The sequence below is a fragment of the Betta splendens genome, chromosome 5 (assembly GCF_900634795.4).
Source record: "Betta splendens chromosome 5, fBetSpl5.4, whole genome shotgun sequence".
In the NCBI taxonomy this organism is placed as follows: Eukaryota; Metazoa; Chordata; class Actinopteri; order Anabantiformes; family Osphronemidae; genus Betta; species Betta splendens.
This window is the reverse complement of record NC_040885.2, coordinates 10,807,130-10,830,332: the sequence shown is the minus strand read 5'-3', so window position 1 is coordinate 10,830,332 and position 23,203 is coordinate 10,807,130. Positions and strand designations below refer to the sequence as shown.

At 41.2% G+C, this 23,203-nt stretch overlaps 3 protein-coding genes across 6 annotated transcripts; 2 read left to right on the top strand and 1 right to left on the bottom strand.

The window, feature by feature from the left end:
• Window positions 1-311: 311 nt before the first annotated feature.
• On the bottom strand, window positions 312-2,991 carry wdr77 (WD repeat domain 77). The gene is made up of 10 exons (XM_029151474.3): window positions 2,587-2,991; window positions 2,217-2,402; window positions 1,994-2,135; window positions 1,831-1,880; window positions 1,552-1,622; window positions 1,384-1,441; window positions 1,118-1,189; window positions 931-1,039; window positions 777-845; window positions 312-703 (listed from the first exon to the last, which is right to left on the bottom strand). Exons 1-10 carry the CDS (start codon window positions 2,693-2,695, stop codon window positions 559-561), a joined length of 1,011 nt encoding a protein of 336 aa, XP_029007307.1. The 5' UTR covers window positions 2,696-2,991; the 3' UTR covers window positions 312-558.
• A 1,110-nt stretch (window positions 2,992-4,101) lies between these two features.
• On the top strand, window positions 4,102-14,864 carry pbrm1 (polybromo 1). 4 transcript variants are annotated; one of them, XM_029151467.2, is made up of 30 exons: window positions 4,102-4,247; window positions 5,137-5,286; window positions 5,415-5,512; window positions 5,596-5,743; window positions 5,820-5,969; window positions 6,107-6,223; window positions 6,318-6,386; window positions 6,468-6,566; window positions 6,648-6,733; window positions 6,822-6,907; window positions 6,989-7,205; window positions 7,521-7,662; window positions 7,790-7,884; window positions 7,979-8,258; window positions 8,364-8,469; window positions 8,581-9,220; window positions 9,312-9,523; window positions 9,628-9,813; window positions 9,978-10,135; window positions 10,221-10,472; window positions 10,550-10,695; window positions 10,987-11,144; window positions 11,415-11,598; window positions 11,751-11,952; window positions 12,061-12,262; window positions 12,364-12,516; window positions 13,038-13,181; window positions 13,831-13,883; window positions 14,062-14,275; window positions 14,462-14,864. In XM_029151467.2, the coding sequence occupies exons 2-30, from the start codon at window positions 5,146-5,148 to the stop codon at window positions 14,623-14,625; spliced, it is 4,902 nt and encodes a 1,633-aa protein (XP_029007300.1). In that variant the 5' UTR covers window positions 4,102-4,247; window positions 5,137-5,145; the 3' UTR covers window positions 14,626-14,864. The 4 variants fall into 4 exon arrangements, with proteins under 4 accessions (XP_029007300.1, XP_029007301.1, XP_029007302.1 ...); XM_029151469.3 differs by lacking the exon at window positions 4,102-4,247 and adding an exon at window positions 4,645-4,744; XM_029151468.3 differs by lacking the exon at window positions 13,038-13,181 and having other exon boundaries at window positions 12,364-12,432.
• A 156-nt stretch (window positions 14,865-15,020) lies between these two features.
• Window positions 15,021-22,218, top strand: cse1l (CSE1 chromosome segregation 1-like (yeast)). Its single transcript, XM_029151470.3, has 25 exons — window positions 15,021-15,180; window positions 15,870-15,962; window positions 16,037-16,179; window positions 16,383-16,484; window positions 16,579-16,724; window positions 16,815-16,905; window positions 17,047-17,154; window positions 17,249-17,341; window positions 17,452-17,619; window positions 17,705-17,834; window positions 17,966-18,031; window positions 18,169-18,371; window positions 18,484-18,568; window positions 18,745-18,806; window positions 18,892-19,028; window positions 19,243-19,346; window positions 19,451-19,548; window positions 19,649-19,799; window positions 19,884-20,092; window positions 20,205-20,302; window positions 20,390-20,475; window positions 20,602-20,683; window positions 20,995-21,141; window positions 21,283-21,514; window positions 21,605-22,218. The coding sequence occupies exons 2-25, from the start codon at window positions 15,878-15,880 to the stop codon at window positions 21,692-21,694; spliced, it is 2,916 nt and encodes a 971-aa protein (XP_029007303.1). The 5' UTR covers window positions 15,021-15,180; window positions 15,870-15,877; the 3' UTR covers window positions 21,695-22,218.
• Window positions 22,219-23,203: the final 985 nt, after the last annotated feature.

The following is a 23,203-nucleotide window of genomic DNA, read 5'->3' as shown; positions in this document are numbered from 1 at the left end:
TTAAACTGATTACTACAGTTTTCCTCACAATTAAGGGGAAATACAATTACCCATCATGACATAACAAACAAATAATGGTTGGAATTTCACGCAATACATTTGTAGTATTTATAATAGGGCACCTTGTTTAGGGTAAGCTGGGTAAACCGGTCCACCTTGTTTAGTTTCATCAGTATATGGATGATGTCAAAGGATGCTAGTTTATAGCCTTGGTATTATAAACATAAACACCATCTCATCTGTTCAACTATTTTCTTTTTTTAGTTAGTTTCTGTTATCAAAACACTAACTTACACGAAATACAATACAAATGTGTTGCCTTAAATTTAATTACATTCATAAGAAAATTTTATTTCGCATGAAAGTATGGGACAGAGAGGCTGCTGTAGAGTAGTGTTGCACCAAAAGAAGGAAAACAAAGTTCAATTGTGGATAAACTGATGGTACAGAATGACTAACACTTTTATCTATACATACCAAGTGATAGAATTTTAGACAAATCCCTCAAAAACAAGGAACGGGTAACTCTCAATTATGCTCCTTCAACACTGGGTGGATCTAAGAGCAGTTGGAGGGTCCAGCAGATGGATCCACAGTGTGGTGAAGCACAAGATGATCCCAGCCTACAGTCGTGAGGGTATTAGAGCCTCCTGAGAGCCAGGACACTCCTTTGACAAAGTCCTGGTGTCGCTGGTCTCTAAATCTACAGCAGAAAGAAATTTGATCAGCATTTCAAACGGTGGAAGGGAATGACTTAGTTCATGACAAAGACTCACATTTCTTGCAGTTCAGAGTTCATAACAGCAAGGGTGCAGTCGTCACTGACGGAAGCCAGCAAGCTCACACTGGGGTAGAAAAAGAAAGAGTTACAAAGTTGGGAAAGAGACAAGTGACAGGACAGTGTGTTAACAAATGCTGTAAGTACTGTACCTATGCGTGGAGAAGGCGAGAGCATTAACCCTGCGACTGTGGACAGCCTCCATTTGGCCTGGATCTGTTCCCAGAATATCCTTCACGGTGACTCTTCCTAGCTCATCGCCTGAGGCAACATAACCACAAATCAGCATAATCTCAATTCAACATTTGCATCAATCAACACATTCCTGCCGGACCTTACCAAAAGCAACAGTGCTTCGGTGGTTGGGGTGCCAAGCTACCGTGGTGGGTGAGCAGATGGGGGACTCCACATCTGGGAGTAAAACATAGACACGTTTTATCTTGTCATAGTGTAAAAAAATATTGATTTACACATCAAACTCTAGTTTTCTTTGACAAATGTATTGGAGAATAAACTATGTTTGGCACTAAGTATACGTGACTGGACACTGGTTTTGGGTGCAGGTAAATACATTCATATCGTTTTAGCTGAGAAAAGCTGCTTACTTATTCTTGAAGCTGGTTTGCTTGGTTTTCTGCTGTCCCACAGGAGAACCCGGCCATCCTGACAGGTGGACAATTGCAAGTGTTTAAGTTTGAAGTTTAATTTATTTTGTATATATACTATGTAATGTCTTCACAACAGCCTGTGCAAAGGGATGTTCAGAATCTTACTTCACCACAGGAGATGAAGAGGGACTCGTCTGTAGGACTGCAGGCAACGCAAGTGATCGGCTCTGTGTGCACTGGAGAAACAAAATGTAGACACGTAAAATGTCAAAAAGACTTTTAACAATATATATGTAAATAATAGACAAAAATCAATGTAGCATATTTAATGAATCATTAAAAAAACTAAACTTTCTGTTAATCAAGGAGTTCTGCTTTTCTTACATCGTGAAATAAATATTTTATTCCTATTGTTCTTAATGAAAGACTGAGATATTGCCTTACCATTGTAGGTAGTAACAATGGTCTCCTCACTGAGATCCCATATTTTTATTCTGTAGAAAAGAAAGGAAACAAACAATGACAGACGTAAAAGCCCTCACACTGTCCATGTTGAGCAGTGACACCTTGCTCCACGGCCATGCATCAGTATAGAACAGAATCTAACCGGCAGTCCATGCTGCCTGTGACAGCACTGCTTGCTCCACTCATGGGGCTCACGGTGGTGACAATGTTGTCATGCTCATGTTTGGTAAAGCGATGCATGAGCAGCCGTTCATCCTCTGCCAGTTCCCACAGCTCCAAGGCACCTTCACAGTTGAACAAAATCAGTCCATCATTCCTGGTGAGTCATGTAGGGGATTCATACCATGTGTAAAACAGTTTCTTACCAGAGTCAGATGCAACAACGACACGCTTCTCAGAAACCCATTTGACATCTGTGACTCCAGCCTCTGTCTGCACACCAGCTTTGCAGAATCCCTCATTTGGGGCCTGCTTAGGGTCGCTGTAGATCCACACAGATCCCTGCCAGCTCCTACCAGAGAGGCTGGAGGCACCAAGCAGCAGGGTGCCATCTGGGAGGTGGCAAACCAGAAAACAAAAAACTTTTTAGCAGAGCATTTACATCAAATTCTTACACCTGTTAAGCATTTTAGCCAATTTAATATGACAACACTATGCAGATGTGTAGCTTAAGGGACATTTTGTTGGATGTCCGTCTTCCGGTTTAAGCCCCAGTTAGCTCGACTTGTTACCCACCTGCTCTGTATTGCGCCGAACACAGATGCTTCTCCATGCACGCTGGGGCGTTAGGGGGTATGTTCCACCGGTTTTCCTTTACCATACTAGTATTCACGGCACTGCTCATCCAGACAACGCTCTGACAATTATTACTAGATATTAATGGGATTTTTTTCCAAAACAACCGTATCTGTGTAAGCTAGCTACAGTAGCAATAGTGCCTGTCCGGAGAGACAACCGCGTTCCCGTATTTACAGAATATTATAATCTACCCTATGTTACAACATGCATTTTCTGTAGAAAACAACTGCATTAAATGTTGCAAAAGTTGTCGTTTCAGAAATGAATGAACTAGTTAACAGCACATGGACTCAATGGATATGTACTTCCGGCTCCGGGTGCCTTCTTCGCTAGCATTTCTTCTTCTATGAGGAAGTAAAGCAGCTGGTGCCCAAGATGGTGTGTTACTGCCACCTACTGGACAAAATAGTAATTGATTTTATTTTACATTCTGTAAACGACATACACCTCCTAAGTCATATATACATTTGTATTGTCTATAATGCAATGTAATGTCTATTACAGCAATAATTTCTCAAAATACGTTTTCTACAAAAACATACATTTCAAGTATTACATAATATAAAGCATTGGTTACAAAATAAGATACATCTTTATTTGTCATATGTCACAATATTACAGTTTTGTCGTTTTTGTCATTTTTATAATCTTACAATGTAATGTGTCTGTATGTATGTAATGTATGTATGTATTTGACCCATGCACTAGGGGAAGCATTGGGCTGCCAAAAATGGCTAGAGTTAAGTGTCTTGCTCAATGACACACCTGGACTCATGATGAAATGAAGTATCTCATTACCATATTTTCGTTTAGTTAAAAAGCGATGACTTATTTTGGTAAACATTTTAGTATTAGCACGTGACAAGTGACAAGCAATGTGAGTTCAATGTACCTTCTAAGTAAATGTTTTTGGGGTTTATTGTTAAAAGGTCTGTGTATTAGAGAACAACAACAGAGGCCCTTCAAACAGGTAGAACGCAGGTCCAGGGAACCCGATGATCTGCGTGCTCCAGCTGCTGCTACAGGAACCTTTAGGCTGTCTGTCTGTTCACATCATTCACGTTGGCTGGGCTGTGAAATGAGCCAGTGAGGAAAGTCTATGAACTCCACAATATGATGCAGAACAAGGCTCGTGTCTGAACATGACTGTTTAACAGAGCTGCTAGATTTGCACGGACTGAACTGAACAGCGTTGTTCAGTTAAAACAGGAGGTTTAATGGCGATGGAAAATATGTGAAAGAGAATTCATCTAAGCGGAAGTGCGTTTGAAACTGCTTTCTCTCAGCACTGTCGCCGTTGTTTAAAAGGTGTTTGTATTTGTATGTAGTTTCAACATAAACAAATGGTTACCATTATGCGATCTGTTCACCAAACAATCAAAACATTAGTGACAGAAGAATGTAAATACAGGCCAAACTAACTACGCAAAAACGTAGCGTGTTAAAACCACACGCGCTTTTATTCTGAAGTTGAACAAGCGGAAGTGGCGGCTAGGGTGTCGCTAGCTTCACACTTGTCTCCGGCTGCCTCAAATCGATAAGTGATTGGCATTCCTCACTGTCCAGATTCTGTGCGTGTGGTCTCGTGCCAACAGAAGGTAAGCGCGCGGCCATGTCACGTGGTTAAACGCAACCGTTGCCCCCGAGGCGTTGCGTCGCCGCACGTAACGGCAGCTTTCCATCGTTGGCCGTGCTCGCGGCGGCGTCTTTGTCTCCGCTACGACGCTGGCTGGCGTTGACGGCTAACGGGTAATCGTAGCTAACCTCAGCGGTACCTGTCCGCCCTGAGGTGGGCAGCTGCCGCGCGGCCGCTGCGCAGCTGCGTGACATGTACATGTCTCAACGTTTGGGGTGAGTCCGAGCTCCGGACGTGCGGACGTACGTCTGCACAGACAGAGGTCCGAGGCGGAGGACGGGACTGACACCTTTTATAAAGGATGACGGAGAGTCTGCGCGCGCGAGACGAATGTCGTAACTGAGAGTTACGTTGAAGCTGCGCAGACCTCACGTGCAGCACTTAAGTGGGTTGACGGTATGTTGTGCAGTGATTGACTCTGAGGATGTCTATGAGGGAATATTTACACTGTCCGCTCATGTAAGTGCATTACAGTCGTTAAACGCACGACATTTCTCATGATGCAGGTGTTGTTAAAGAGACACATTTATGAAAGATGTGCAGTGTTTGGCGGAGTCACTTTTTGTCTTACTGTATGTTGTTGCCACTTGTTGCAAATCATAACTTTAAATAAAATGTTACTACAGCTATAGCTTTTTAGCTTTAATGCATTTCTTGTCTATTAAATCATGCCTGTTTATTCAGAACTGCAGTGTTTCCTGTAAAACACTCGTTTTAAGATCATGATAACTGTGTAACTTTTAGTTTAGGCCTTATCAGCATGTATTGAGGAGAGCATCCCTATCAGCAGACGCATCTGGGTGTTCTGGTCTAAGTTGTTTTCTATTGAGTGGAATTTGTCTTTACCTCAGGGTGTCGCCATGGCCTTGAAAAGGAGACGGGCAACATCCCCCTCTAGCAGTGTGAGTGGCGGAGATTTTGACAATAGCCAAACTTCAACGTTAGTGTCTTCAATTGGGAGAAAGAGGAGAAGGACCACACACATACCAACTGTTGATCCTGTAATTTACAGATTTCAGTTACTGTTTTTTTTAGCATACTCTCTGAACTATAGTAGCACATAATATTTAAGCTCTTGAGCTGGGAAGGGGTGTGGGTGTTTCTCAGTGTTCTAACCTTTGGCTTGCAGATCGCTGTATGTCATGAATTGTACAACACAATTAGAGATTATAAGGATGACCAAGGCAGGATGTTGTGTGAGCTGTTCATCAGAGCTCCGAAACGAAGGTAAGGGGAACGTTAATTGATCGTTACAGCATATGCATATCAGCACATCGCTATGTATCTGCATTATTGAAAATACCTTTCAGGAATCAACCAGACTATTATCACGTGGTGTCTCAGCCTATTGACATGATGAAGATCCAGCAGAAATTAAAAATGGAAGAATATGATGACGTTGAGCAACTCACCAGTGATTTTCAGCTCTTGTTTAACAATGCAAAAACATATTACAAGGTAATACCTATTAAAAATAATGTTAATTTAGTCAATCGCTCTGCATCCAGTTTTAAATATTATTGTTTCTGTGTAGTGTGACAGTCCTGAGTACAGAGCAGCCTGTAAACTGTGGGACCTGTACCTTCGAACCAAAAATGAATTTGTTCAGCGAGGAGACTATGATGAGGATGATGAAGATGGATACGATGCACAAGAAAACCCTGGGGCGTCCACCGAGGATGAGGTGAGGAACGCTAAGTGAAAGCAACGCTTTTATCTGCATGGAGTCAGTTTCCTAATTGTAGTAGTAGTAGAGTCACAGCAGCAGTTATTCTTTTCAAAAGTTTTTCAATAGTTCTCTTGTTTTTTCCTCAATGACAGAGTGTGCCTACCAGCTTGAAAGAGATACTTGAGCATCTGCTTGATGCTGTGGTGTCTTACACTGAGCCTACTGGCCGCCTGGTTAGCGAACTATTCCAGAAACTTCCATCCAAAATGGTACGAGGACATTCAATATATTTAACTCGAATGAATTTTTTTAATAAAATGACTGTGACTTATCGTTGATTTGTAACCTGTGTTTTTCTTTCAGCAATACCCAGATTATTATGCCATTATTAAGGAACCAATTGATCTGAAGATCATTGCTCAAAAGATTCAGGTATAATGTTGCAGCCCTTTTTATTAAATATGCATTATTTCTTGCAGTTTTGTTTTTCAATAAATGTGTATTTGTTATAAGTTGGGGAACTACAGGACTGTTGGTGCCATGGCTAAAGACATAGATATGCTGGTCAAAAATGCCAAAACATATAATGAGCCTGGATCACAAGTTTTCAAGGTGAGTGTGTCTTTATAATTCATGGTGTTGGTCTTCAGCAGTGTTAAACGTTCATATCTAAGACCAAGTTGTTTGTTTCAGGATGCAAACACCATTAAAAAGATTTTTGCCCAGAAGAAGTCTGAGATGGAGCACGGAGAACCAATCAAGTCTAGCATTCGTATTAGGTACGTAGGAAACGCTAGGAACATTGTTAAAGGAAACAGTTTTTTTGTTGAATGAATCATTTGGTTGCTCTCTTTCTGTGTGTGTCAGGAATAGAAGGTCTGCACAGGGCGACCGCCTGTCCGCTATCACCATGGCTCTACAGTATGAGAGTGATGATGAGGGAATACTCTCAGGTACATGGTTACCCCGACATCAAACAGACCCGTGTTCATGCTTCCCCTGAATCAGGAACATGATGTTCTTGCATGTTTTAGGGACCGTCCACTATGATGAGGGTGAATCTGAAGCAGAGAGTATGACCTCTAACATAGACATGAGCAACCCCATCTTCCAGCTGTACGAAGCCGTGCGAGGTGCCAGGAACAGCCAAGGCCAGCTGATCTCTGAGCCTTTCCTGCAGCTGCCCGCCAGGAAGGACTACCCCAACTACTACCACCAGATCAGCCAACCCATCTGCCTCCATCAGATCAAGTATGGCACAGAAAATGTCTGGTTTGTCATCATAACAGCTAGACACATCTAATATGCAGCATCCTGTCTGTTCTGTGTTTTTCATTACTGCATCATCATTAACGTATATTTAAAATACTTTTACTTTTCAATTAAAAAAAAGTTCAAAGAATTCTAGAAATTTTATTAGAATTTGTTGATGTTTTCTGTTTTAGTTTGTTTCACAAACATTCTCTCTTTTTATTTTCTACCCCTGCGGCATCACACACACTCACTTTACAGTACAGAATTTCTGTGCCCTCCTTTCCAAATGTGAGAGCCCGTAATTTCCCACAGGAACAAGATGAAGAGCAATGAATATGAGAGCGTGGAACATATCAACTCTGATCTGACGCTGATGTTTGAAAATGCCAAGCGTTACAATGTTCCCCACTCCTCTATCTATAAGCGTGCGCTGAAGCTCCAACACATTCAGCAGGTCAGTCGCACCTTACGTTTCTTCTACATTTAATGCATGCTGGGAGCCTTTGCCTGTGGATTGGCAATGTTTGTAATTTTAAGAAGCACTAACCCTTTGAGCTGAAAATCACCTGTTATCTATTTAGATGAAGAGAAGGGAGCTTTTACAGAGAGATGATGATGATGGAGACAGCATGCTCTCCTCTGCCACATCTGACACCAGTAGCACAAAACGAAAAAGGTGCACTTTGTCACATTTTAATCGCTAAACTGTCTGTTTCCTGCTTTTTCGCATGTGGAGGGAGACTGAAGCTTTATCTGTATTTTGTTTCTAGTCACAAAAAGAACACAAAGAAAAACCGAATGAAAATGCTCCTGGCTGCTGTGACTGAGGCGCGTGAAGCTGGCACTGGTCGACGCCTGTGCGACCTTTTTATGGTCAAGCCCTCGAAGAAAGATTACCCAGATTACTACAAGGTCATTCTGGAGCCAATGGACCTGAGGACCATTGAGCACAACATCCGCTCAGACAAATACATGACTGAAGAGCCAATGGTAGAAGATATGAAGCTGATGTTCAGGAATGCTCGACACTACAATGAGGAAGGCTCCCAGGTAGGATGCTTATCGTTTTATGCACACATTGTGAGCGTTGAATAGATTAGAACGACTGAGAATAGAGATGTTGAAAAGTTTGAATGATGAGCCTCTTTTCTCAAGGTCTACAATGATGCTGACGTCCTAGAGAAGATTTTGAAAGACAAACGCAAGGAACTTGGGCCAGTGACTGATGAGGATGACAAAATGTCGCCAAAGCTGAAAATAAGTATGTTTTGTCATCATCCAGGTTTACAGTACGTGTTTGGCTTAATCAAAGACTTTGTTACGAATGACAGAGACAGTTTAATCATCACTTATAAACCTTGTTTCATTTTAGGAAAGAGCAGTATTACTCTAAAGAAATCCAAGTATCTTACGCCTCTGCAGCAGAAGCTGAATGAACTTTATGAGGCTGTCAAGAACTACACAGACAAGCGGGGCCGTCGTCTCAGCACCATCTTTTTACGACTGCCTTCTCGTGCTGAGCTGCCTGATTATTACATTGCCATCAAGAAACCAGTAGACATGGAGAAGATCAAGAGCCACATGATAGCCAATAAATACCAAGATGTGGATGCACTGGTGGAGGACTTGGTGCTCATGTTCAACAATGCCTGTACTTACAACGAACCGGAGTCTCTGATTTACCGCGACGCCTTGATGCTCCACAGGGTGCTGTTGGAGACAAGGCGTGACTTGGAGGGAGGTGAGGATGCCCACGTGCCTGATGTTCCTCGCCTCATACAAGAACTCATCTGCAGCCTGTTTGTGTCTGTGCTCGGCCACCAAGACGACGAGGGCCGTTGCTACAGCGACTCACTTGCCGAGATTCCTGCCTTAGATCCTGGAAATCCTGAGAAGCCGCGGCTCAATTTTGAGATAATCCGGACAAACGTAGAACGGGCAAATTATAAAAGGTTGGATGTATTTCAGGACCATATGTTTGAAGTGCTGGAAAAGGCTAGACGATTGAATAGGTGAGATGTCATTGATCAAAACCACTGCAAAATTGTTTAGCAGCTAAAAAGCAGCTCTAAAAGCTACTGTGGCACCTTTTGTTCATCACAGGACGGACTCTGAGATCTTTGAGGATGCTGTGGAGCTGCAGCAGTTCTTTATCCGGATCAGAGACGAGCTGTGTAAGAATGGAGAGATCTTGATGTCTCCAGCTCTCAGCTATTCCTCCAAACATTTGCACAGTGATGTGGAAAAGGAGAAGAAAGAGAAGCTACCAAAGGAGTTCGAGGAGGATAAAATAAAGAGGGAAGAAGAGAAACAGGGTATGTTTTGAAATGATAAGCATGTATTGCACTACATATAAACTTTTTTGATACATAGTCTTAGTATATACTATAGCCTTCTATAACTATTTTGGACTCCTCAGAAGCTGAGAAGAGAGAGGATTCCATTGGAGGATTGTGGCAGTCCAACCTGCAGCGCACATACAGTCAGGACTGCAGTTTCAAGGACAGCATGTATCATGTAGGAGATTATGTGTATGTAGAACCTGCAGAGCCCAACCTCCAGCCTCATATCATCTACATCGAGCGCCTTTGGCAGGATGATACTGGTCAGTTCTTCAGAACTAGAAACATAAGGTTTAAGTCTGAAGCAGTACAGTTTATGTAGAATTATATATTAAGAGAATACTCACTTTGCTTAGTGTTGTAGTTCAGTAATGCATAATAGTCAGTGAGACAGGTTTCAGACTTTATCTCACTTCTTTAAACGCAGGTGAGAAGTGGCTGTATGGCTGCTGGTTTTACAGGCCAAATGAAACATTTCATCTCGCCACGAGAAAGTTCCTGGAGAAAGAAGTTTTTAAGAGTGACTACTACAATAAAGCTCCCATCAGCAAGATTCTGGGTAAATGTGTGGTCATGTTTGTGAAGGTAGGAGTTTTTTTTCTTCATTGAGCTTCAGCAGTTTAGTGTGTTTGAGCACTGACCAAATGTTTTTTGGGTTGGCGCGTCTAAGGAATACTTCAAACTTCACCCAGAAGGCTTCAGACCAGAGGATGTCTACGTCTGTGAATCGCGTTACTCTGCCAAGTCCAAGTCCTTTAAGAAGATCAAGTTGTGGGCCATGCCCTTGAGCTCAGTGCGGTTTGTACCCAGAGAGGTCCCCCTACCTGTGGTCCGAGTGGCATCAATGTTTGCCCCCAAGCAAGAAGAAAAACCAGCAGAGGTTCCTGATGAAAGCAAACTGACTGATAGTATTGTAGACAAGGTAAACACCGGCTGGCCATTCTCATTTACTAACTGAATTGTTTCTTTATGGCAGTCTGCATTCTTGTCTGCTTCTAGGAAAGAGAGGATGTTCCAATTGAAATGGCTAATGGGGAACCAGGGTGCCAATACTACGAACAGCTCTGCTACAACAACATGTGGCTCAAAGTTGGAGACTGTGTCTACATTGGTTCTCATGGTCTAGTTCGTCACAGAGTGGGCAGGTAGGCGAGTACTGGTTTTGAAATACGAGTGCACACTAGCAAGTGGTGTAGTTAAGTCTGAAAATGTATAACTTTTATTTAGCATTTTATTGACTACAGTATATATAATTTAATGCAAGAGCACTCCGTTTTTTTAATAAGCATGGCAGACATTTTTTTCTCTTGGTGCAGGAATTAATTTAATTTGGTATCATAGTAAACTGTGGCAGTTAACAATCACATGTTTGTTATTTAGTTATCTCTAACAGACAAAGCTTCATTCACTAGTTTCATTTTTAAAACATTGAACAGGATTGAGAAAATGTGGATGCGAGACGGGGCAGGCTACTTCTTTGGTCCCATCTTCATCCATCCAGAGGAAACGGAACATGAGCCTACAAAGATGTTCTACAAGAAGGAAGTTTTCCTGAGCAACCTGGAGGAGACGTGTCCCATGATCTGCATAATAGGTGCAGTAAAAAACAAATTTATTAGCTTATAAAACCAAACAACAACTGTCCATAACCAAATGTTTTTAGACTATATTTGACTAGTGTTGCCAAAATATTTTATTGGATGAATTGGAACAAGACAATGGAATAATTGCTTACTTACTTAGTGTAACATTCTTTATTAAGAGTTACTTTTGTTGCCAATTCTTCCATAATTCCCACAAGTGGGAGTCAGTTCATTCATGCTTGTAGTTTATTGATATCTGAATTAGTGATTTTGTTTTACAGGAAAATGCATAGTGTCCTCCTTCAAAGAGTATTTGTCATGTCGACCAGCGGAAGTGCCTGAAGATAATGTTCTACTTTGTGAGAGTCGTTACATTGAAAGTGAGAAACTGATGAAAAAGTTCAAAGGTCTTAAGCGCTTTTCACTCTCTGGAAAAGTTGTGGAGGATGAAATCTACTACTTTAGGTAAGCAGATAAACATGTTTTTGCTTTAGAGTTCAGTAATTATATGTTTTGTTTTTTTGCAGTTTAATAAAAGTGCAAGTTCTTACTAAACAAAAGATTTGTTTATAAAAAGCTGGATGAATTTAACAGTTTCTTTTTATTGTCTTCCACAGAAAACTCATAGTGCCCCAGAAGGAACCATCACCACTGCTGAACAAAAAAATTGAAGAATTGGAAGCTAAGTTTGCAGACATGACTGATGAGGAGCTGGAGGATCTTGGGGATGATGATGGCGAACTGGGGGACCATTCTCTTCCTCAGATGCAGTCTTCCATGTCTGGCGATATGGATATGATGTCTTATACTCCTCCACAGGTCGAGTAGAAATGCATTACATACAAAATACAAATAAATTAAAGTACTAAATCTAAGAAGTAATCATTTGTGTATTTTTTATTTATGCCTTTCTGTGTTTGGTTACAGTCCACACCCAAATCTATGAAGGGCCTGTCAAAGAAGGAGGGCTCAAAACGAAAGATCAACATGAGCGGCTACATTCTGTTTAGCAGTGAAATGAGAGCAGTCATCAAAGCCCAGCATCCTGATTTCTCCTTTGGGGAGCTGAGCCGCCTTGTCGGCACAGAGTGGAGGAACCTGGAGAGTTCCCGGAAAGCAGAGTATGAAGGTGAGAATGAACTGTATCAATATTGATTGGACTGATTATTAATGGTAGTCATCAAATATTCATTCATATACTACTGTAAACGTGTCTTTTGTGTCTTGTAGAACGAGCAGCCAAAGTAGCGGAGCAGCAGGAGCGAGACCGGGCCCATCATCAGATGTCCCCTAGAGCAGGTACCCCAGTAGGGGCACTGATGGGGGTGGTACCTCCTCCAACCCCCATGGGAATGCTAAATCCCAGCATGACGCCTGTGTCAGGTAACCCCTCATAGATGCAGATGGATGCCGAGTGTGCACTAGTAGGCTGGAAAAAGAAGCTGAACTGCTAAATTTCATTTAACTTTTTCGGTTTCCTACTAACATTCATATCAGCATGATTATGATTTCATTTTCTGTTGCTTCTAACAGTATTTGTACTTGACTGAAGAACCCAAACCTTAAGGGATCTTTAAGCTTTCATGCTGAAATCCTGGTGATCTTCAGTTTGGCCATAACCTTATTTTATGTTGTTAATGTTAACATTTAAATATCGGACATAGAACGAACTGCAACCCCTTTAAGGATTGGTGTTCTAAATGAATTTGTGCTTGAAATTAGTGCATGTGCAACAAGTTGCTTTTCATTTAATATAATACTTGTTTGTGTTATTTACATCCATATCTATTATTTTGCTTTATATATTATAACATTATAACATATTAATACATTCTGAATGGTGAAGTAGAGCATGTTTAACTAATGCATGTTACTGTTTTGTGTCGTTGCTGTCCCTTCCAAAGAAGGTGTGATGGGTGCATATAGGTCAGCTTTGATTGAAGGCATGGTTAGTATTCCTGGCATATCACCACTTCACATAGGGCTGCCTGTCTTTCCCCAACATCTCCTGCCTGTTATACCTGGGTTCCTTGGAATGCCGTACTTTGGTAAGAGTGCTGTCATAGCCACCCCACCTGCCACGCAGTTGCTTCCTGTCTACCAGTCTGACTTGCTGGAGGGGCTACCTGTACCAATAGGCTAATGTCCTTAAAGGAGAAGGTCAAAATGTTGGGTATTGTTATCAAAGTCCATCTATCAAGATTTGTGAATCCAGATGTTGATTTTATGTTGTTTGTGCCAGTAAAATACATACCTGAGCCCCATCATTATGCTGGCTGACATGTTTTTTCATATACTTATCTGATATTAGTCATTTTAAACAATTAGACATACAGCACAGAGACATTTGCTCTATCATGATTTGTATTCACAGCTGTTGAAGTTTGGTTTTGTCTGTTCATTGCAATCATTAACATTACAAAAATATGGAAAATTACTGTCCTTATCCTTTAAGTTGACTGGTCAGTTGAGAGAATTTTGTCTCAACTGGAGTGTGATTATTTGTGTTTTTTTTGGCAATATGCCTTTGGAAAAAGTCAAATAATAGATTAATATATTCATAACTGGCTCTTAAGAATTACTTTAAATTACACTGGTTTATTTTGGTAATGAATACTGATGTATAATATGTGAAACTGACCAGTGGCACATGACTTGTTGAGCTTTGTAATAGCACCATTTTAAATATTCCCAAAGGTGTCAATGGCATGGGAGGTGGACCTGGAGCAGGAAACATTCATGGGTCCCAGGTAATATATGAAGTAACTATTGCAAATAATAGATCAGAATGAAGATGCATGTTACTACATTGACACTTACGGTATGTGGGCTTCGTGTGCTCAGAAAAGAGCCTGGATAAAGAAATCAAATTATAGCATGCATCAAATACAAAATTAATGAGTAATGGAGTTCAAATATTTCTATTAGATGGGTGTTATGGGCCCGGGGCAGCAAGCTCCACCACCATATCCAGGACAAGGCCAGCTGGGACAACCTGCACTCCTGCAGCCCTCAACCCCAGTGTTTGTGTCTCCGCCGGCCAGGTCTCACCGGCTGCTCCACTCTGAGGCCTACCTCAGATACATTGAGGGCCTTTCTGCAGAATCCTCTACCATTAGCAAGTGGGACCAAGCCCTCTCAGGTTAATTTGAATTGAGAATGATTCAGAGGCATCAAGGTACAAAGTTGACGTTTGTGCCTATTCTTGGGATGCACATTCTTTTTAGATGCTAGCAATAGTGATTTCATTATAAATGATAATAATGTTTTTTTTTTTCATAGCAAACAAATTGTTCTTATAATATTTATCTTATTTGTGTAATTTCAGTGCAAAAACATGATGTGCGCCTAACAAAAGAACAGGAGAGCAGACTGCCATCCCACTGGCTGAAGAGTAAAGGAGCCCACAAAACAATGGCAGATGCACTTTGGCGACTGCGTGACCTGATGCTGCGAGACACCTTAAACATCCGTCAGATGCACAACTTGTAGCGTGCTGATATTCTGAGCCTCTGCTCCCAAACCTGTGAGACAGGAAGAGGGTCAAGCTCACTAAAATAATTTACTTTGTGTTATTTAAAAACGTGTTTGTGTTGATATGGTCTGCTTTCTATGTTGAAGCTGCTTTTGTTTTGCATTTCAGAAATACTGTTCAAGTGCATCGTAGTTAGAACCGTCGTTCTGTGATGAATGCCTTCATACTTTCGCCATTAAAATGTGAACAGGTTAAATTTGTTTGGATTGATTTGCTGTGATTAGTAGAACCTGCCGTGTATAAGTCAGTCAGATCCTTTTGGAAGCTGTATGAGAATGTTCCGTGTCTATCATAGAAGCCATTGACTGAGTATTTAGTGTTTGTACGTCTCCTGCGTTTCTGCGCTTAAGTTCATACAAGGGGCGTGTTTCACAGTTTTGTTTGACATCTGCGCATGCGCAGTGGCCTGACCGCGCAGTTCCTTTTGCTCCAGACGTTTGAAAGCTGGCACGACTAACGCGGCTGTGCGGGTAGCGGTGCCTCTCCATCCCGTTCTTCGTGAAGTCTGTAAGGTAAGCTGGGCTGTAATTCACCGTTTCACATTCTGTATCTTTGCATTCACACTCAGTGATTTGATCGTAGTCTAACATCTTGCCGAGAAATAGCTAATGCTGCCATAACTTTATGGTTAGCGAGCTACCGCTAACGTTAGCGGGCTGACTGTGAGTGGACCGGCTGCTAGGTGAGAATCTGCTGGCATTTCTAGGTCTTTTTGGATAAAGTAGTGTGTCATGCTGGTGGTGCTGGTTTATGGAGCCATAGAAACATACTCGCGAATGCAATTTAAACCTTGTTCTAACCCAATTTGGGCTATATCCCGGCTGCCATGTGCTTATTTGAACTTCATGAGACTAGACAACCTTTAGCCAGTTAGCTTAGACGTTAGACTGCAGAAACCGATCTGGAGTCAGTAGTGGCACCTAAGCTAATGCTAGACTGGGGCAGTATAGCCAGGTTAGCTGCTAACAAGCTAACATACACCGGACAGAATCAGTGGAACTAGCTGTAGACATGACATAAAGTGTAGTCTTACTTTGCTAGAAAGATTTGACGTAGTAATGACCCAATAGCAACCAGAATGTATGCTTAATAAATCATTGTTGTAGTTATACACGGGGTTATTAGTATTCATATGTAACTAGTCCCTGAGCATCACCTGCTCCACTTGTTCTTGTCTCCACACTGTTGTTCTGACTCTTAGTTTCAAGCATGGAGCTGAATGATGCCAACCTGCAAACCCTCACAGAATTCCTCAGGAAAACTCTGGACCCAGACCCTGCTGTGAGACGTCCAGGTAGTACAACTGTAGGACACACGATTGACTTGGGTTACATGCTTCTATTGTAATATGTTTTGTTTTTTTCTTAGCTGAAAAGTTTCTTGAGTCTGTGGAGGGAAACCAGAACTACCCCTTGTTACTACTCACTTTGCTGGAGAAGTCACAAGACAACGTGATCCGTGTCTGTGCTGCTGTTACGTTCAAAAACTACATCAAAAGAAATTGGCGCATTGTGAGTCTCACTACCTAATATAACTTGTACATCTGTAACGTACCTTTATTCATAGAATTGTCAGTGTAAAAACGTACTGTTTTATTTATGTCTGTGTCAATCATGGTATTTGATTTAGGATAAAGTTGCATATTTTCTTCATAGCTTATTTTAGTTGGAAGGTTTATTGTTTAATGCCCCTCATTTTCTTTTTATCTTGACAGGTTGAAGATGAACCAAACAAAATTTCAGATCCAGACCGGACAGCAATCAAAGCAAACATTGTAAATTTGATGCTTAGTAGCCCTGAACAGATTCAGAAACAGGTATGACTTCACAGGTCATTTTTCCTGTCCTCTATATTGACTAGAAGTTTAGACACTGAATCCTAGTTTCTGGTCATCTTTTGCATCTCCACAGTTGAGTGATGCCATCAGCATCATAGGGAGGGAGGACTTCCCTCAAAAATGGCCTGACTTGTTAACCGAGATGGTCACCCGCTTCAGAAGTGGAGATTTCCACATTATCAATGGAGTGCTTCGTACAGCTCATTCTCTCTTTAAAAGGTAATTCTCTGTATTTTATATTTATATACAAATAGGTTGATTTTATACAGAAAGTTTTAAATCCTTTCATCCCTTTTTCCTATTTTCAAGGTACCGCCATGAGTTCAAGTCAAATGAGCTTTGGACAGAGATAAAGCTAGTGCTGGATACTTTTGCTCTACCTCTAACAGAGCTGTTCAAGGTTTGTGATGGCTTCAACTTTGACAACTCTAAACCAGCTGTTAGACCAGTTTGGTTGTTGGCTCAAACAAATGCTTATAACAATTATGGTGGTTTTCCAATATGAAGAAATATTGTAGTCACCTTTCTTTTGTTGCTGCAGGCGACAATTGAGTTGTGTCAGACTCATGCTGCAGATGTGAATGCCTTGAAGGTCCTCTTCTCTTCCCTCACACTCATCTCCAAGCTTTTCTACAGTCTTAACTTTCAGGTCTGTTGAAATTGCTTTTCGTTTTATTACTCACATAATTTTCACAAAAAACACATTGCAATTTTTTGAGAATCTTACCTGTATTGTTACATAGGACCTTCCTGAGTTTTTTGAAGACAACATGGAAACTTGGATGACAAATTTCCACGGCCTTTTGACTTTGGATAATAAACTTTTACAAACAGATGTAAGTTATTTTGTTTTTTACACAAACAGTAAATTTTAAGAAAATGCTGTGAATGTAAATCTATTCTATCTATTCTAAGTATTTGTGTGTCTGTCATGACAACTTTGTAGGATGAGGAGGAAGCTGGTCTCATAGAGCTGCTGAAGTCTCAGATCTGTGACAATGCTGCTCTATATGCCCAAAAGTATGATGAAGAATTTCAGCCCTATTTACCTCGCTTTGTGACTGCTATCTGGAACCTCTTAGTATCTACTGGCCAGGAAGTCAAATATGACCTGGTACGTGTGCTCATGCTGCCTACCTGTGTTCCAATAAGTTTAGTTTTTCCCTTTTTATTAAAAATTCCAATTTTCTTTGTTGCAGCTTGTAAGCAATGCAATCCAGTTCTTAGCTTCAGTCTGTGAAAGACCACACTACAAACATCTTTTTGAAGATCAGAATACACTCACAAGCATTTGTGAGAAGGTCATTGTACCCAACATGGAATTTAGAAGTAAGTAATTATTTTGACTTCTGAGACCTTGTACTGCATTTGTAAACTCTGATTTAATTACGAGCTCTGTGTACAATCATGCTTTTCTGTAATGAGTGATACCAAAGGAATTTCTTGTAATTCTCTATTAGGTGCGGATGAGGAGGCCTTCGAAGATAACTCTGAGGAGTATATCCGCAGAGACCTAGAGGGATCAGGTAAATATTTGTTACCACATCTTATGTCAAAAAAGTACATATAAACATATATACAACAAGAAACTTGCTATTTAGTAAAGAATTGTTTAGAATACTGGTTGTGGCGATAACCTCTTTATTTCCCCATCCTTCCTCAGACATTGACACTCGGCGTAGGGCAGCATGTGACTTGGTGAGAGGCCTTTGTAAATTTTTCGAGGGTCCAGTCACAGCGATCTTCTCTGGCTATGTGAATTCAATGCTGTCAGAATATGCAAAGAACCCTGGAGAAAACTGGAAACACAAAGATGCTGCCATCTATCTGGTCACGTCGCTAGCATCTAAAGCACAGACACAGAAGGTACGGTTGAAATAATGTTACAAGGTTACTGTAAGTGATAGGACACTGTACAGAAGCAGTATGTGAAGTTTTTGGCTCAATCCATAAGTTTTGTCTTTTGGTTGTTTTCTAGCATGGAATAACACAAGCTAATGAGTTGGTGAATTTGACTGAGTTCTTTGTGAACCACATTCTTCCAGACCTAAAATCCCCCAATGGTAAGGTTGGAGCTGTGCTGCATAATGAGGACATGGTCATTATCTGCATTGTTGGCTTTGACTGTTTACCTTCGTATTTCTAGATAGTGTCTTGAGACTGTGTATTGTTCAATTGTTTTGCAACTTTAGCATCTGTTTGTGAAACCTCTAAGATTAAACCATAATTCTTATTGCAGTTAACGAGTTCCCAGTGCTGAAGGCAGATGCCATCAAGTATGTGATGATCTTCAGAAGCCAGGTAAAGACAGCTACAGTGTTCACACAATAACAAAATGTAAAACAAAGGCTTTACAGAGACATTCCTCCATGTCCCAATCTGTTAGCTTCCTAAGGAGCAGCTGCTAGAGGCCGTTCCACTACTACTAACTCACCTGCAGGCAGAGAGCACAGTGGAGCACACTTATGCTGCCCATGCTTTGGAGAGGCTGTTCACAATGAGAGGCCCCAACAACACCACTCTGTGAGTATTAAGCCACATAGTGATTGTGTCTTGGATTGGTCACCGTAGTTTCAGGCCCAACCTTTTATGTGTTAAGTACCTTTTAGAAAGTACTTAAACTCTAGATTATGTGTATCAACGTAGATTTAAGTGTGTATATCTATGCCTCCAATTAAAGCATCCAGTTATTATGGCGTATTTAATGCAATTTTACCCTTGGCTGTGTTTATCTTAGTATTACACCTGCAGAGATGGCACCTTTTACTGAACAGCTACTCAACAACTTGTTCAAGGCACTGGCTCTTCCTGGTTCTGCAGAAAATGAATACATAATGAAAGGTAAGCTTTCCAAGTACTCGCCATTCATTTTCTTCAGTATTGCCTCTAAAACTGTTTCAACCAGTCTGATCTGTTCTTGGTTTTCTCTCTTGTATATTTTTAAGCCATCATGCGCAGCTTCTCTCTACTGCAAGAAGCCATTGTCCCCTACGTTCCCACACTGATTGGTCAGCTCACTCATAAGCTCCTCTTAGTCAGCAAGGTAACCCACGCGTTGTCATAATTTGGTCACAGGCAAATAGATATTCACTGTTTATAAGGTGTATTGTGATAACTTTCTATGATGTGTTGCTGATTTTCAGAATCCCAGCAAGCCTCACTTTAACCACTACCTGTTTGAGTCCTTGTGCTTGTCTGTGAGGATCACCTGCAAGTCCAACCCTACTACTGTCACCAGTTTTGAGGAAGCCCTCTTCCCTGTTATCACAGAGATCCTTCAGAATGATGTCCAGGGTTTGTTCTTTCGCTATGTAGATAACGAGCACAGCTGGATTCTGTTCAGAGGCAACTCGACTAATCCTACTTTGTTTGTTACAGAGTTTCTTCCATACGTGTTCCAAGTGATGTCTCTTCTACTAGAGATCCACGACAACTCTATTCCCTCGACCTACATGGCTTTGTTTCCTCACCTGCTGCAGCCCGTTCTTTGGGAACGAACCGGAAACATCCCCCCTCTGGTGCGTCTGCTTCAGGCTTACCTGGAGAAGGGAGGAGCCGCCATTGCCACCGCTGCTGCAGATAAAATAGTAAGTGTTGTGCTGGTATGCAGGTGAGAGCACAGATGCTCTCACTGTAATGCTCATGAATGTTTGCATTATGCAGTCACTGTATGTTCATACTGATGTCCTGTCTCCTCAGCCGGGTTTGCTTGGAGTTTTCCAAAAGCTTATTGCCTCTAAGGCCAATGACCATCAAGGCTTTTACCTTCTCAACAGCATCATAGAGCACATGCCACCGTAAGTTGACAGTGGTTGGTCGCCTTTAATGAAGTATAGCATCTGGTCTGACATGTTGCACTGATTTTTTTTTTTTTCTTTTATCAGAGAATCAATCATTCAGTACAGGAAGCAGATCTTCATTTTGCTTTTTCAGAGGCTACAAAGCTCTAAAACCACCAAGTTCATCAAGAGTAAGTATCACTATTGCACTGAAGATTTACCGAGCCAATGCCTTTTGTCAGTCATTACAGTGAAGATTAATTTGTTGCCTTTTTATAATACTTGACACTTACTAAAGTAAAATGTTTTTCATTCAGGTTTCCTGGTGTTTGTGAACCTTTATTGTGTCAAATATGGAGCTATTGCACTTCAGGAGGTTTTTGACTGCATCCAGCCAAAGTAAGTATACTTTCAGAGGAAAGAGTGAGTGCAGTTCGGTTTTAGTATCAAACTAAGAGTCTTGGTGATGAGCACACAAATGGATAATAAGTTGGTTCATGGGATTTGGAATTACCCGTTGGAAGGCAGAGTACTTTGGTGCACAGCTTTCTTGTGCTGATCAGGCTGATTTCTGGAGCTGCACTGATACTTATGTTATTTTCTGCTAACATCAAAGTTGTAGATTTCATTATGTTTAATGTAAATGGAGGTAATAAGACATAAGGGTAAAAAGATAAGTGCGATCATATAATCTGCTTTTTGAATTGCAGAATGTTTGGTATGGTGTTGGAGAAAATTGTCATTCCAGAGGTTCAGAAAGTTTCTGGAGCAGTTGAGAAGAAGATCTGTGCTGTTGGGATTACAAAAATTCTCACGGAGTGTCCTGCTATGATGGACACGGAGTACACGAAACTCTGGTAAGAAAAGCAACCTCCTTTTAAATAAACCGGCTGAGATTGTGACAGTACTTGCTATTATCCCAAATTGCAAATGTGTTTGTGAGCGTTATTATCCATATCCAAGTTATAGTTTACTTCGCTTTTTGGGCATACCTTCAGGATTCCACTGCTGCAGGCTCTCATTGGTCTATTTGAGTTGCCGGAAGATGACAGCATCCCAGATGACGAGCACTTCATTGATATTGAAGACACCCCAGGCTACCAGACAGCGTTCTCACAGCTGGCCTTCGCCGGAAAGAAGGAGCACGATCCGATCGGAGATGCTGTGGGGAATCCAAAGATCCTGCTAGCACAATCACTCCACAAGCTTTCTACCGCCTGTCCGGGAAGGGTATGTTCAGACATGCAGGACTTCAGGCCAAAAACCCAGTGTTCTCAGGTTTTAATAAAGTAGTAATTTCTCCTCTTTATTTCTATTAAGGTTCCATCAATGTTGAGCACCAGTCTGAACGCAGAAGCCCTCCAGTTCTTGCAGGGCTACCTACAGGCAGCCACGGTGCAGCTGGTTTAATCTAAGAGGTTGGCACTGACATAAGGAGACCACCACACACTGCAGGAGCGCGGCCCCAGTGTCCCTGGGCTCAGACCACCTTCAGCTCAACTTGTCTTTACAGATTTGGTTTGACTTCAGTTAAATGATAGATTTATCTGAGTTTCAGTGTGTTCTCTGACGGATGGATTTTAAGGGTTTTTAAATACATGACCAAATGTTACCATAACCGAATAACTGTTTTGAGTTTGGGCCCTTTGCTCTGTGGCAGAGGCTAACATATGTTTGGATAAACTTTGTCAGTTTATTTCAACAGCTGCCGCCGGCGCAGACGTAATTTTGAACGGTGTTGTGCTACATCTGATATCATATGGGACGAATCCCATTGGCGCTTGTTCTGTATGTTTGAATTTACAGTTGTGGAGACTGTCGTTTGTGGCTCAAACATAATGCTTAACCTCTTTGTGTTGCATGTTTCCTCTAGTCTAGTCTTAAGTCTTTGTTTCTGCACAGTTTATTAATGTGAATAAAAAAGCACTTGTATAGACCTGCTTACTTTATTTTTTAGTTAACTCTATTTTGCCTTTTTTATTATATTGAGTAATATTAAGCCAAAGAGATCAACATTGGTGACAGATGAACCTTCATCGTCTGTATTGCGCTTGTATTTATTCACAAGGATGTGAGCAGATTAACTTCAGAAGCATTCGATGTGGCCATTGGACCTCTTCATTTACACATTCATGAAGGGCGACCTGCTGTTGACCACCTCTGCCAGGTTGGCCTCCCAAAGTAGCACTCTATAGAGAGATGTTTGCTTATTTTTACAGTCTCAGTACATTTCCCCCTCATGGTTTAGCAACTGGAAACTGTTCATGTTCTAACTTATGCTTTTGAGACAAAAGGGATGTACTTAAGTCATTTCTTGTTTTGTTAAAATAGATGTCATCGATTCCTGCACTGTGTAGAGAGGCTGCAGAGCGTGAGTTAAATTCGAGTTCCATCCTGGAATAAACAAGAAGTTAGCATCTATTTTCTTCCAGTCTTACTCGTCATGCAGAGGGTATAATTTCAGTGCTTTTTATGCCTTCCAGGTTCTCAGCTCATGAATCAACGATTCAATGGCTGCAAACTTACTGGCACAATAATCCTAAATAAAAAAATTAGATATGGATACATGTGGAACAGCAAAGATTATTGTGGAATGGCTTTGGTCTCGCCTCACCTGTGCACCTGCAGTGCTGAATAGTCCCAGACCCTGTGATTCTTTTCTTTCATCTGAGGCAGGAAGGTCCTTGTCATCTATCGAGTGTCAAAACATGTTTATTAGTATATTCCATAGGCATCTGAATCTATGTTCACAGCATGAAGTGACTTAGTCTATGTTTCATGGGACACATCCAAACGGTTTTTAGGGCTGTAGAAACGAGGACTGGATACAAGGTTTTTGTACATCTGTCACATCAAAAACATTTTGATTCATTAAAAGTGTATATAACCTGAAAAAGAATATTCCAAATACCATGAGTC

What these genes read in the sequence shown, in the direction of transcription:
- wdr77 (XM_029151474.3), bottom strand. Translation starts at nt 2,695, where the DNA reads ATGAGCAGTGCCGTGAATACTAGTATGGTAAAGGAAAACCGGTGGAAC. An exon ending in TTCGGCGCAATACAGAGCAG is followed by an intron (nt 2,403 to 2,586) that starts GTGGGTAACAAG and finishes GCCACCTCCCAG; the next exon opens with ATGGCACCCTGCTGCTTGGT. An exon ending in CATTGTTACTACCTACAATG is followed by an intron (nt 1,623 to 1,830) that starts GTAAGGCAATAT and finishes TTGTTTCTCCAG; the next exon opens with TGCACACAGAGCCGATCACT.
- cse1l (XM_029151470.3), top strand. Translation starts at nt 15,878, where the DNA reads ATGGAGCTGAATGATGCCAACCTGCAAACCCTCACAGAATTCCTCAGG. An exon ending in CCCTGCTGTGAGACGTCCAG is followed by an intron (nt 15,963 to 16,036) that starts GTAGTACAACTG and finishes TTTTTTTCTTAG; the next exon opens with CTGAAAAGTTTCTTGAGTCT. An exon ending in TCAAAAGAAATTGGCGCATT is followed by an intron (nt 16,180 to 16,382) that starts GTGAGTCTCACT and finishes TTATCTTGACAG; the next exon opens with GTTGAAGATGAACCAAACAA.
- pbrm1 (XM_029151467.2), top strand. Translation starts at nt 5,146, where the DNA reads ATGGCCTTGAAAAGGAGACGGGCAACATCCCCCTCTAGCAGTGTGAGT. An exon ending in AGAAACTTCCATCCAAAATG is followed by an intron (nt 6,224 to 6,317) that starts GTACGAGGACAT and finishes TTTTTCTTTCAG; the next exon opens with CAATACCCAGATTATTATGC. An exon ending in AAGGCTAGACGATTGAATAG is followed by an intron (nt 9,221 to 9,311) that starts GTGAGATGTCAT and finishes TGTTCATCACAG; the next exon opens with GACGGACTCTGAGATCTTTG.